Here is a 12,979-nt window from a genome sequence, read left to right on the forward strand (position 1 = left end):
GCTGTAATGCTTTCTTTTCCTACTCTCTCTCTCTTTGCCCTCTGCTCTCTTTCTCCCTTTCACTCATTCCGCAGTCTCACTCGACTCCACCTCACCTCACTACGAATCTTTGCATGGAACTTATTAATGCATGAATTCTCAGATAAACATTGCAGACTCTTGTTTCTGAAAACCTAAAAACCGTTAGAAAAAACAACTCCCCTCGCTGGCGGCACGATCGCGCGTCTTCCTCTCCGCCGAGGCGGCGCTGGCTCAACGCGTTCCTCTCTCCTCGGCGCGGCACGCAGTGCACGCGTTCCTCTCTTCCTCGCGCGTGGCACGCTCGCGCGCTCCTCCTACGCCTCCGGCGCGGCAGGCTCAAGCGCGTTCTCTCATCCTCGCGGCGCACGGCTCAGTGATGGCGCGTTCGCTCTCTCCTCGCGGCGCACCTCACGGCGTTCCTCTCTCGCTCGGGCGCACGCTCACCGCGTCCTCCTCTCGCGGCGGCACGCTCCAGCGTCCATCTCTCTCTCGCGCGCAGCGCCGGCGCGTTCGCTCCTTCTCCTCGCGGCGGCACGGCTCACGCGTGCTGCTCTCCCTCGGCGCGGCACCTCGCGCGTTCCTCTCTCGCTCGGCGGCGCACGAGCTCACGCATTCCTCTGCTCCTCGGCGCGCACGCTTCACGCGTTTCCCTGCTCAGCTCGCGGCAGCACTGCTCGCGCGTTCGCTCTCTGCCGCTCGCGGCGCACGCTCGCGCGTTAACGCTCTCTCACCTCGCAGCGCAACGTTCACGCGCTTCCTCTGCTCGCCTCGGCGGCGGGCACGCTCACGCGGTTCCTCTCTCAGCTCGCGGCGGCACGCTCGCGCGTTTCCTCTCTAGCGCTCGGCGGCGGCACGCGTCACGCGTTCGCACTCTCTGGCCGTCGGCGGCGCACGCTCGCATGTGTTTCCTACTCTCCATCGGCGCACGGCTCGCAGTAGCGTTCCGCCCCTACTCTGCCCTCGCGGCGCACGCATAGTCACTTTGCGTTCCTCTCTCCGCTGCAGCGCACGGCTCACGAGGTATGCGTTCCTCTCTCCTCGCGCAAGCACGCTCGCGCGTTCGCTCTCTCGCTCGCGGCGCACCGCTCACGCATTCCTCTCTCCTGCAGCGCACGGTTTCACGCGTTACGGCTCTCTCCCTCGCGCGCACGCTCGGCGCGCGTTCCTCTCTCCTCGCGCGGGGGCACGCTCACTAAGGAGGGCGTTCCTCTCTCATCATCGGGCGGCGGCACGCTCACGGCGGCAGTTCCTCTCTCGACGTCGGCGGCGCACCAGGTGAGGGGGGGGGGGCGTTTCCTCTCCAGCCCTCGGCGGGCGGCACAGCTCACGCGTTCCTCTCTCCCTCGCGGCGCACGAGCTCACGCGCGTTCCGCATGCTCTCGCCTCGGCGCCGGCACGCTCGCGCGTTCGGCTCTCTCCCCTGCGCGGCGCACCTACAGCGTTCAGCTCTCTCGTCTCGCGCGCACGCTGCACGCGTTGCGCTGCTCTCCCTCGGCGCACATCGCTCCTGCGTTCCTCTCTCTCCGCCCGCACGCATCACGCGTTCGCTCTCTCGCCTGCGGCGGCGCACGCGTCACGCGTTCCTCTCTCAGCCTTGCGCGGCGCACGGCTCTGCGCGTTCCTCTCGCCTCACGGCGCACCACGCTCATCGCGTTCCTCTCTCCCTCGCGGCGCAGCGCTCCGAAGAGCAGTTCTCTCTCCCTCGCGGCGCACGCTCACGGGTGCGTTCCTCTCTCCCTCCGCGGCGGCACCGCTCAACGCGTTCCTGCTCTCCCTCGCGGCGCACGCTGCCGCGTTCGCTCTCTGCCTCGCGGCGCACACGCCTCGGCGTCCTCTCTCCTCGGGCGGCGGCAGGCTCAGCGCGTTCCTCTCTCCCTGCGCCGCGCACGTTGCAACGGCGTTCCTTCTCTCCCTGCGCGGCGCAGCGGCTCACTAGCGTTCGCTCTCTCCCTCGGGGCGATGCTCCGCTGTCCTCTCTCCCTCGGCGGCCCGGCACGCTCGAACGGCGTTCGCTTCTCTCCCTCGCGGCGGGCACGCTGCACGCGTTCCTCTCTCCCTCGTGGCGCACAGCTCGGCCGCGTTCCTCTCTCCCTCGTGGCGGCACAAGCATCGCGCGTTCCTCTCTCGCCTTCGCGCGCACGCTCACGCGTTCCTCTCTGCCTCGCGGCTTTGCAGCAAGACGACGTGTCGGTGCAGCTGGAGGCGCTCGACATTCTCGGTGACCTGCTGAGCCGCTTCGGAGGCCTGCTCATCAGCTTCCACCCGACGATACAGCAGGCATTGCTGCCGCAGCTCTCCAGCCCGCGGCTAGCCGTCAGGAAACGCTCCATCATCGCCCTAGGTAAGCGAGCGCGCCGGACGCCATCTTGTATTTGAGGTGGGCGAGCGATGACGCGGGTTTTGGGTGCAGACTGTCGCAGATTCGTTGAACGTCCGTAAATCGGTTTGGTTATCGCAATGTTAACAGGTGCGATTTTTTACCGATTGGTTGGTTGTTTGAGTTTTTGATCTTAACTGAACAGATTTAATTAATGCTTACTATATTGGAAGCTGATCGGCGCTGATGCACGACTTATTTTAGTGGGTGCTGTGCAAATTAGATGTTCGAGACCCTGCAAAGGGAGAGGTCGACGAAGTTTGCCTTGGCTACAAAATTTAATTGGTCGGCTAGCTTAAATGAACGACTGCATGATTTGCTCGGGCCATTAAACGTGTGGCTGATGGTTGACATTTCAGGCCATCTGGTGATGAGCTGCAACAACCAGCTGTTCAACACACTGATAGACTTCCTACTGGGGGAGCTGACCCAGAATACAAACATCTCCACAACTCGAACCTACGTCCAGTGTATCGGTGCCATCACGTGAGTGTGATTTAGCGAAATTTTATGATAAGGCCATGATAAAAATATTGTTTGTTTGCCCTCACCCAACCGACCCGCCAAAAAGGGGTTGACTCAAAAAATTTTATTGATCTTTTTCATTCTTTTTTTTTTTACAAATTGTATCACTGCACATTATATAAATCTGTAGGCAATACATTATATCAGAAGTAGATAATAGGGAAGGAGTGTGACTTCAGCCTGGGTCGGGTGAGGGGAAACACAGATTTTTTTAATTGTGGCCTAGAATAGACAGAACTTTCAAATATCGTAAGGTGCATACCACCAATACGAACTGCGTGGAAGAGATCCCAATGTGGTACATTTCTAACAATAAACCTTTTAACTCCCAACTTTTGCCAAATCAGAAGAGTTGGAAGCTTTATTGCTTTAGTGCGAAATACAGCGCTGGAAATGTACCACCTTTGGATCTCGTCAGAATCTTACACTCTGGGATTTTTCACTCAACTTCTCTTAAATGGCCAAGTACTCCTCAGAAGAAACTGGTTAGTTACGAAGTCGTGCGACTTTGCTCCGCGAGTGTAGACGCGCCGTTCCTCTGATGATCCGATCGGTTTCTCGACGTTCCGCCGGAAGTCGTCGAACCTCGCGTGAAGACGTTTCGTTGTTTGTAGGCGGCAGGCGGGTCACCGCGTCGGCGAGCACATTGAGGCCATCCTGCCGCACATGGTGCGCTACTGCAAGGTGGAAGACGATGAGCTGAGAGAGTACTGCCTGCAGGCGTTCGAGTCGTTCGTCCGACGCTGCCCGAAGGAGATATCGACGCATATTCCCACAGTACGTGCGCGCGCGCGTCCGTCCGTAGCTATCTACGTAGCGCAACTCTATCTGAAAGGGGCATGCGAAGGTTTCGTATGCCCATGACACGATTCGTTGGAGAGAGAGAAGGGGAGTGGGTGGAAACGATAGATGCGGAGAGAGGGGAAAGAAGGGAGAGAGAGCCTCCCGAAGGAGATATCGACGCACGTTCCCACCGTACGCGCGCGCGTCCACCGGTAGCCGTCGCGGGTAGCGTCTACGTATCGCGACCACCTGACGGGCATGTGAAGATTTCGTATGCCCGTGGCACGATTGGTTGGAGAGAGAGGAGGGAGGGTGGAGAGAGAAGGGGAGAGGGTGGAAGCAATAGATGGCGAGGGAGGGGGAGGAAGCGATAGAGGGGAAGGAAGGGACAGAGAGAGAGAGAGAGAGAGAGAGAGAGAGAGAAGAGAGAAAGGGGGAGGAAGACAGTGAGGCAGAAGGGGAAGTAGAGAGAGAGAAATTTTACTCGAAAAATATTTGTAAATATTAGAGCATAAAAGATTTGAAAGTTAATCATTAACATGTTATGTCTAGATTATCACCTTGTGTCTGGAGTACCTTTGCTATGATCCTAACTACAACTATGATGATGACGATGACGATGAAGATAGCATGGATACGGAGGCTGATGAAGAGCAAGGGTGAGTGACATTATTCAAAGTTTAGCATGGCTGTTCACTGTGCCGTTTATGAACGTCTGGGAAATGACTATCAAGATGCCTAGTGTGAAGAAACATTTATTAGTTTGCATAGCTTTTAGTGTCTTTTTCTTATCGTCCCGCGTTTTTATTATTGTCGTCATCTTCTAACAATAATACCTTGGTCTATGTGCAGTGTAGTATCATATGCTTTGGATGATTACCTGATCCAATCTGCAGAGTATTATCATGTCGGAAGATTATCTGCCTATGCCCCGGGACTTGAGTCCCTACAGAGAACGTTATCATACTCTGGTGGGTGCGGTGCATTTTTGCCAAGAATCGAGTTTTTTCCGTGTCGAGAGTGGGTTTTACTGGCAGCTAGTTGATGAGGACCGTGCGCGCCCTGTTGCTGGGGTGTCGGGGCGACCTCAGAAGAGACCTGTACATATGTTTCGTTGGTCATCCGTGTGCAGGGAGAGTGACGATGAGTACAGTGACGACGATGACATGAGCTGGAAGGTGCGCAGGGCGTCGGCGAAGTGCCTGGAAGCGATCGTCGCCACCCGACACGAGATTCTACCCGAGCTCTACAAGACCGTGTCGCCTGCGCTCATCAGCAGGTTTAAAGGTAACGTGTGTGTGTGTGTGTGCGTGTTGTGTGTGCATGCGTGCGTGCGTGCGTGCGTGCGTGTGTGTGTTTGTGCGTGTGAGCGTACGGGTGCGTGCGTGCGTGTGCATGCATGCGTGGGTGTGAGTGTTCCTGCATGCGTGCATGTGTGTGTGTGTGTGCGAGTGTTTCTGTATGCGTGTGCGTGTGGTGTGCACGGGCGCATGTACATGCATGGACGGGAGTGCTCCTACATACGTGCGATTGTCGTGCAATCAGGTTGAATTGCTGTACTCGTGCCATCTGCACGTGCTAAGAATCGTGCCTGTATTCACTGACAACACAGAGAGGTCACGTTTGCATTTGAGTTTCATTTCATATTGATTTCAGAGAGAGAGGAGAATGTGAAGGCAGACTTGTTCCATGCCTACATCATGCTGCTGAAGCAGACCCGGCCCAAAGTCTCCAGTGGAAGCGTCGACCCAGACGCCATGGAACAGGGTGACAGGTGCGTGATGGTAGTAAATAGATTTCGTATTTATTTAGCATTATATTTTATTGAAACGCTCCAAGTGCCTGTGGGAGCGAATGGCGGCAGACATGCGTCTAAACAGAGGAATTGCTCCGACCTGTGATTGGAGGATAAAAATAGAATTTGTGATGTTTCGTTATCATTTTGCATACCACGCCGCATACGCTATTATGCTACGACCGGTAGGAACGTGTACTAACTATCATATGGCGCGAACGATTTTAGTTACATTTCTATACATTCTAGCTATTGTCTATTGAAGCACGATTAGTCTAATTAATTAGCAAATATGCACGTGCAGTATCGCTCATAGGTTATGACCGGCACGCGCGGCTATGACCGGTGAAACGAAACGTCACAGGAAATAAATTCACGTTTTGAGAGTTTTGATGATCTAGAAAACACTCGGATTAGGTATGAAAATGAACATTATTGTAAACTTTACTTCAGAAGATCGTAAATAATTGCCTCAGCCCTCAAACAAACGCCAAAAAGGGGCTTCAACGAACGACGGCTGCCGATACATTATATCTCCTTATATACATTATATTACCTCTATTTTGCTGTCAACCTAGATGACGTCCAGTGACAAGGACTTCAGGTTCATGGCAACCAATGACTTGATGTCTGAGCTGCAGAAAGACTCGATCAAGCTCGACGATGACAGCGAGCGTAAAGTCGTGCGCATGCTGCTCAAGCTGTTAGAGGATAAGAATGGAGAGGTGCAAAATCTTGCTGTGAAGTGGTAAGAATTGTACTTTTAAAATCAACACCAGCTATATTTTCTAGTTTTGCATAGATTTACGAGCAGTGATGTCGTTACTGCAGGCAGTGGCAATGCAATAGGGAATCTCAGCAGAAAGAAGCTGAGTTTAGAATGTGAATTCTTTGCGTACGTATGTAAATTATTAAGTACTAAAGGTGATAGATATGTTACAGGTGAGATAACCTGCTTCGTCAATATTCGATAACATTGAAATCATCAATATGTGCCCAATTTTTAAGAAATTCCTAACTAACATTTAATGTGTAAGTTTTAATATGAATATATATTTTACTTGTTCTCTGTAATTGTCTAACACTGTTCAGCCAGTGTTGTTCAAGAACAGCATAATATCTCTTGAGATTAATATATGTGTATGTTTTCTTATTTTAGCTTGGGCCCACTTGTGAGCAAAGTAAAGGAATTCCAAGTAGAGACCATTGTAGACACATTATGTTCTAATATGGTGTCTGATAAAGAACAACTGCGAGACATATCAAGCATTGGTAAGAAACAAAAAAAATGAAATGCCATTTAATTAATCATATCGTCTGTTTGAAAACTAAGAGACCTACATTTTGAGCATCTGGTGGCCCTATCACAGCTATTTTATTTGCACAATTTTGAAAATATGCATTTCAAATTAAAACTGAGACTAATGTGCCTATATTGCAACAATAATGAACACATGACTTGTGATTTTTAGGGTTGAAGACTGTAATAGGTGAACTACCATCAGCCTCTCATCCGCTAGCTGCCAGTGTCTGCAAGAGAATCACAGGCAGGATTACTGGGGCTATTGCCAAGGTCTGATAGACATTATTATCATTGTCTGTAATGCTTCCTTTTCCTCTCTCTCTCTCTTTCTCTCTTGCTCTCTTTCTCTCTTTCACTCATTCCCAGTCTCACTCACTCACTCACTCACTACGAATCTTTGCAATGGAACTTATTAATGCATGAATTCTCAGATAAACATTGCAGACTCTTGTTTCTGTAAAACCTAAAAACCGTTAGAAAAAACGAATCTCCCTCGCGGCGCACGATCGCGCGTCTTTCCTCTCCCCGAGGCGCGCGCTCACGCGTTCCTCTCTCCCTCGCGGCGCACGCTCACGCGTTCCTCTCTCCTTCCGCGGCGCCACGCTCGAGGTCGCTCTCTCGACCGTCGCGCGCGAGGGCTCACTAGCGTTCCTCTCTCCTCGGCGGGAGCACGCGTCAAGAGCGTTTTCCTTCTGCCCTGCGGCGCACGCTCGAGCGTTACCTGCTCTCCCTCGCGCGCGCACGCTCACCAGCGTTCCTGCTCTCCCTCGCGCGCACGCTCCGCGTTCCTCTCTTCCCGCGCGTGCACGCTCGCGCGTTCTCCTCCTCGCCTCGGCGCGACGCAGTCACGCGTTCCTGCTCATCCTCGCGGCGCACGCTCGGAGGATGGTGCGTTCGCTCCTCTCCCTCGCGGCGACCTCACGGGCGTCTCTCTGTCGGCGCGTCACCGTCCTCCTCTCGCGGCGGCACGCCAGCTATTCTCGCGCGTCGCGCGGCTTGCTCTCTCTCGCGGCGGCACGGCCAGGTCTGCCTACCTGGCGGCGGCCCTGCGCGCGTTCCTCTCTCGCGCTCGGCGCGCACTCGAAGGGCTCACGCATTCCTCTCTCCCTCAGGGCGCACGTTCACGCGTTTCCTCTCGCCTCGGGCGGCGCACTGCTCACGGCGTTCGCTCTTCCGCTCGCGGCGCAGGCGCGTGCGCGCTGTTACCTCTCTCACTCGCAGCGCACGCTCACGCGCTCTCTCTGCTCTCCCTCGCGGCGCACGCTCTTGCACTGGCGGTTCCTCTCTCAGCCGCGGCGGCAACGCTCGCGCGTCCTGCGCTCGCGGGGTACGCGTTCGCTCTCTGCCGTCGCGCCACGTCGTGGTTCACCCATCGGCGCACGCTCGAGCGTTCGCCACTGCCTCGGGCCGTAGTCCTTCGTTCTCCTCCGCTGCAGCGCACAGCGTCCGGGTTGTTCCTCTCTCCTCGCGCACAGGCGCGACGCTCGCGCGTCGCTCTATCTCGCTCGCGGCGCACCGCTCACGACGATTCCTCTCTCCTGCAGCGCCACGTCAGCGTCGGTCTCTCCCTCGCGCGCACGCTCGCGCGCGTTCCTCTCTCGTCGCGCGGGGGCACGCTTCACAAAGGGCGTTCCTCTCTCTCACGGCGCGCACGCGTCAGGCGCAGTTCTCTCTCGCTCGGCGGCGACCTTGCCGGGGGGGGCGTTCCTCTCCCCCTCGCGGGCGGCACAGCTCGACGACGTTCTCTCTCCCTCGCGGCGCACGAGCTCACAGACCGTTTCCTCTCTCTCGCCGGCGCCGCACGCATCGCGCGTTCGCTCTCTCCCCTGCGCGGCGCACCGTACGTAGCTTCCTCTCTCTCTGCGCGGCGCACGCTGCACGCGTTCGCTGCTCTCCCTCGCGCCCATCGCTCCTGCGTTCCTCTCTCCTCCGGCCCGCACGCTCATCACGCGTTCGCTCTCTCGCCTCGGCGCGCACGCTCACTGCGTTCCTCTCGGTCGCTCGCGGCGCACGCTCTGCGCGTTTCCTCTCCCTCTCACGGCGCACCACGCTGCTCGCGTTCCTCTCTCCCTCGCGGCGCCGCTCACGAAGGCAGTTCTTCTCGCCTCGCGGCGCACGCTCACGGTGCGTTCTCTCTCCCTCGCGGCGCACCGCTCAAGCGTTCCTGCTCTCGCTCTCGCGGCGCAGCTCCGCGTTTCCTCTCTCCATCGCGGGCGCACGAGCCTCGGCGTCCTCTCTTCCTCGGGCGGCGCAGGCTCACGTCGCGTTCCTCTCCTCCCTGCGCGCGCACGTTCAACGGCGTTCGCTCTCTCTCCCTCGCGGCGCAGCCTCACTGCGTTCGCTCTCTCCTCGCGGGCGATGCTCGCTGTTCCTCTCTCCTCGGCGGCCCGCACCGCTCACACGCGTTTCCTTCTCTCCCGTCGCGGCGGCTACGCCATGCACGCGTTCCTCTCTCCCTCGTGGCGCACAGCTCGGCGGTTCCTCTCTCCCTCGTGGCGGCACAACATCGCGCGTTCCTCTCTCGCCTTCGCGGCGCACGCTCACGGTTCCTCTCTGCCGTCGGCTTTGCAGCAAGACGACGTGTCGGTGGGCGCTGGAGGCGTCGACATTTCTCGTGACCTGCTGAGCCGCTGTCGGAGGCTGGCTCATTCAGCTTCCACCCGACGATACAGCAGGCATTGCTGCGGCAGCTCTCGCAGCCCGCGGCTAGCCTCAGGAACGCTCCATCATCGGGGCGCCAGTAACGATTCGCGCCGGAGCATCCTTGTATTGAGGTGGCGGAGCGATGACTGCGGGTGTTTGGTGCAGACTGTCGCAGATTCGTTGAAAGCGTCCGTAAATCGGTTTGCTATTCGTAATGTTAACAGGTGCGATTTTTTAGCCGATTGGTTGGTTGTTTGAGTTTTTGATCTTAACTGAACAGATTAATGAATGGCTTACTATATTGGAAGCTGATCGGCGCTGATGCACGACTTGTGTTATTTAAGTGGGTGCTGTGAAATTAGATGTTCGCGAGACCCGCTGCAAAGGGAGAGGTCGACGAAGTTTTGCCTTGGCTACAAAATTTAATTGGTCGGCTAGCTTTAAATGAACGACTGCATGATGCTCGGCCATTAAAGTGTGGCTGATGGTTTGACATTTCAGGCCATCTGGTGATGAGGCTGGCATACAACACCAGCTGTTCAACACACTGATAGACTCCTACTTGGGGGAGCTGACGCCCAGAATACAAACATCTCCACTAACTCGAACCGTACGTCAGTGTATGGTGCCATCACGTGAGTGTGATTTAGGCGAAATTTCATGATAAGGCCAGATAAAAATATTGTTTGTTTTGCCCTCACCCAACCGACCCGCCAAAAAGGGGTTGACATCAAAATTTTATTGATCTTTTCATTCTTTTTTTTTTTACAAATTGTATCAACTGCACATTATATCAAATCTGTAGGCAATACTTAATATCAAGAGTAGATAATCGGGAAGAGTGTGACTTCAGCCTGGGTCGGGTGAGGCAAACAAAGATTTTTTAATTGTGGCCTAGAATAGACAGAACTTTCAAATATCGTAAGGTGCACCAATACCACCAATACGAACTGCGTGGAAGAAATCACACAGAATCTTAATTCTGCCGAGATCCCAATGTGGTACATTTTAAAATAAACCTTTTAACTTCCCAACTTTTGGCCAAATCAGAAGAGTTGGAAGCTTATTGCTTTAGTGGCGAAATACAGGGCTGGAAATGTACCACCTTTGATCTCGTCAGAATCTTACACTCTGGATTTATTCACTCAACTTCTCTTAATGGCCAAGTACTCCTCAGAAAGAAACTGGTTAGTTACGAAGTCGTGCGACTTTGCTCCGCGAGTGTAGCCGCGCCGCCCCCCGTTCTACTCCGACGATCCGATCGGTTCTCGACGTCTCCCGAAAGTCGTCCGAAACCTCGCGTGAAGACGTTTCGTTGTTTGTAGGCGCAGGCGGGTCACCGCGTCGGCGAGCAATATTGAGGCCATCCTGCCGCACCATGGTGCGCTACTGCAAGTGGAAGACGATGAGCTGAGAGAGTACTGTCTGCAGGCGTTTCGAGTCGTTCGTCCGACGCTGCCGCGAAGGAGATATCGACGCATATTCCCACAGTACGTGCGCGCGCCGTCGCGTCCGTAGCTATCTCACATAGCGGCAACTCTATCTGACGGGCATGCGAAGGTTTTCGTATGCCGCATGACACGATTCGTTGGAAAAGAGAGAAGGGGAGTGGGGAAACGATAGATGGGGAGAGAGGGGAAGGAAGGGAGAGAGAGCCTCCCGAAGGAGATATCGATGCACGTTCCCACCGTACGCGCGCGGCGTCCACCGGTAGCCGTGCGGGTAGGTCTACGTATCGCGACCACCTGACGGGCATGTGAAGATTTCGTATCGCCGTGGCACGATTGGTTGAGAGAGAGGAGGGGACGGTGGAGAGAGAAGGGGAGAGGGTGGAAGCAATAGATGGGGAGGGAGGCGGGAGAAGCGATAGAGGGGAAGGAAGGGACAGAGAGAGAGAAAGGGGGAGGAAGACAGTGGAGGCAGAATGGGAAGTAGAGAGAGAGGAGATTTTACTGAAAAATATTTGTAAATATTAGAGCATAAAAGATTTAAAGTTAATCATCATTGTTATGTCTAGATATCACCTTGTGTCTGGAGTACCTTTGCTATGATCCCTAACTACAACTATGATGATGACGATGACGATGAAGATAGCATGGATTACGGAGGCTGATGAGGAGGCAAGGGTGAGTGACATTATTCAAAGTTAGCATGGCTGTTCACTGTGCGTTTATGAACGTCTGCGAAATGACTATCAAGATGCCTAGTGTGAAGAAACATTTATTAGTTTGCATAGCTTTTAGTGTCTTTTTCTTATCGTCCGCGTTTTTATCATTGTCGTCATCTCTAACATATATACCTGGTCTATGGGCAGTGTAGTATCATATGCTTTGGATGATTAACCCTGATCGAATCTGCAGAGTATTATCATGTCGGAAGATTATCTGCCTATGCCCCGGGACTTGCGTCGCTACAGAGAATGTTATCATACTCTGGTGGGTGCGGTGCATTTTTGCCAAGAATCGAGTTTTTCCGTGTCGAGAGTGGGTTTTACTCTGGCAGCTAGTTGATGAGGACCGTGCGCGCCCTGTTGCTGGGGTGTCGGGGCGACCTCAGAAGAGACCGTAGCATTTGTTCTCGCGTCTTGTACATTTGTTTCGTTGGTCATCCGCGGCGTGCAGGGAGAGCGACGATGGAGTGAGCAGTGAACGACGATGACATGAGCTGGAAGGTGCGCAGGGCGTCGCGGAAGTGCCTGAAGCGATCGTCCGACCGAACACGAGATCTACCGGAGCTCTCTACAAGACCGTGTCCCCCTTGCGCTCATCAGCAGGTTTAAAAGGTAACGTGTGTTGCGTGCGTGCGTGCGTGTGTGGTGTTTGTGCGTGTGAGCGTGACGGGTGCGTGCGTCGCGTGTGCTCCTACATACGTGCGATTGTCGTGTAATCAGGTTGAATTGCTGTACTCGTGCCATTGACACTGCTAAGAATCATGCCTGTATTCACTGACAACACAGAGAGGTCACGTTTGCGATTTGAGTTTCCTTTCACATTGATTTTCAGAGAGAGAGGAGAATGTGAAGGCAGACTTGTTCCATCCTACATCATGCTGTGAAGCAAACCGCGCCCAAAGTCTCCCAGTGAAGCGTCGACGCCAGAGCGCCCATGGAACAGGGTGACAGGTGCGTGCGTTGCGTGCGTGCGTGCGTGCGTGCGTGAGTGCATGCGCTGGCGTGAGTGAGTGCGTGCGTGCGTGAGTTGTGAGTGCGTGCGTGCTTGAGTGCGTGCGTGCGTGAGTGAGTGCGCGTGCGTGATGCATGAGTGCGTGCGTGCTTGAGTGCATGCGTGCATGTGTGCATGCGTGCGTGTATGCATACGTGCGTGAGTGCGTGCGTGAGTGAGTGCGTGTGTGCGTGAGAGTGTTTTTCAAATTTACCATTTTTGAGATCAAAGCAAAGTATTTATTTACTTAATCCCACATAATACTCAATATATGCAAGGGGGCAAACATCCTATAAGGCTGTAGAGTCTATCATACCACACACCCTACCCGCACCCGTCGACTCGTAGCCATTCCGACAGCCGTTATTTCG

General features: G+C 54.5%; 1 protein-coding gene across 1 annotated transcript in view; it reads left to right on the forward strand.

Moving 5' to 3' along the window:
* Positions 1 to 2,196: 2,196 nt before the first annotated feature.
* Positions 2,197 to 12,979, forward strand: part of LOC106805131 (cullin-associated NEDD8-dissociated protein 1-like) — a gene marked incomplete at its 5' end in the record, with an annotated part of 22,524 nt that continues 11,741 nt past the window's right edge. Inside the window, 11 exon segments of the mRNA XM_014806613.1 lie at positions 2,197 to 2,362; positions 2,758 to 2,884; positions 3,538 to 3,700; positions 4,259 to 4,365; positions 4,839 to 4,993; positions 5,363 to 5,490; positions 6,080 to 6,249; positions 6,661 to 6,773; positions 6,974 to 7,074; positions 9,949 to 9,956; positions 10,773 to 10,937. Coding sequence (XP_014662099.1) covers positions 2,197 to 2,362; positions 2,758 to 2,884; positions 3,538 to 3,700; positions 4,259 to 4,365; positions 4,839 to 4,993; positions 5,363 to 5,490; positions 6,080 to 6,249; positions 6,661 to 6,773; positions 6,974 to 7,074; positions 9,949 to 9,956; positions 10,773 to 10,937 — 1,403 coding nt within the window.

The sequence above is a fragment of the Priapulus caudatus genome, unplaced genomic scaffold (assembly GCF_000485595.1).
Source record: "Priapulus caudatus unplaced genomic scaffold, Priapulus_caudatus-5.0.1 Scaffold101, whole genome shotgun sequence".
Lineage (NCBI taxonomy): Eukaryota > Metazoa > Priapulida > Priapulimorpha > Priapulimorphida > Priapulidae > Priapulus > Priapulus caudatus.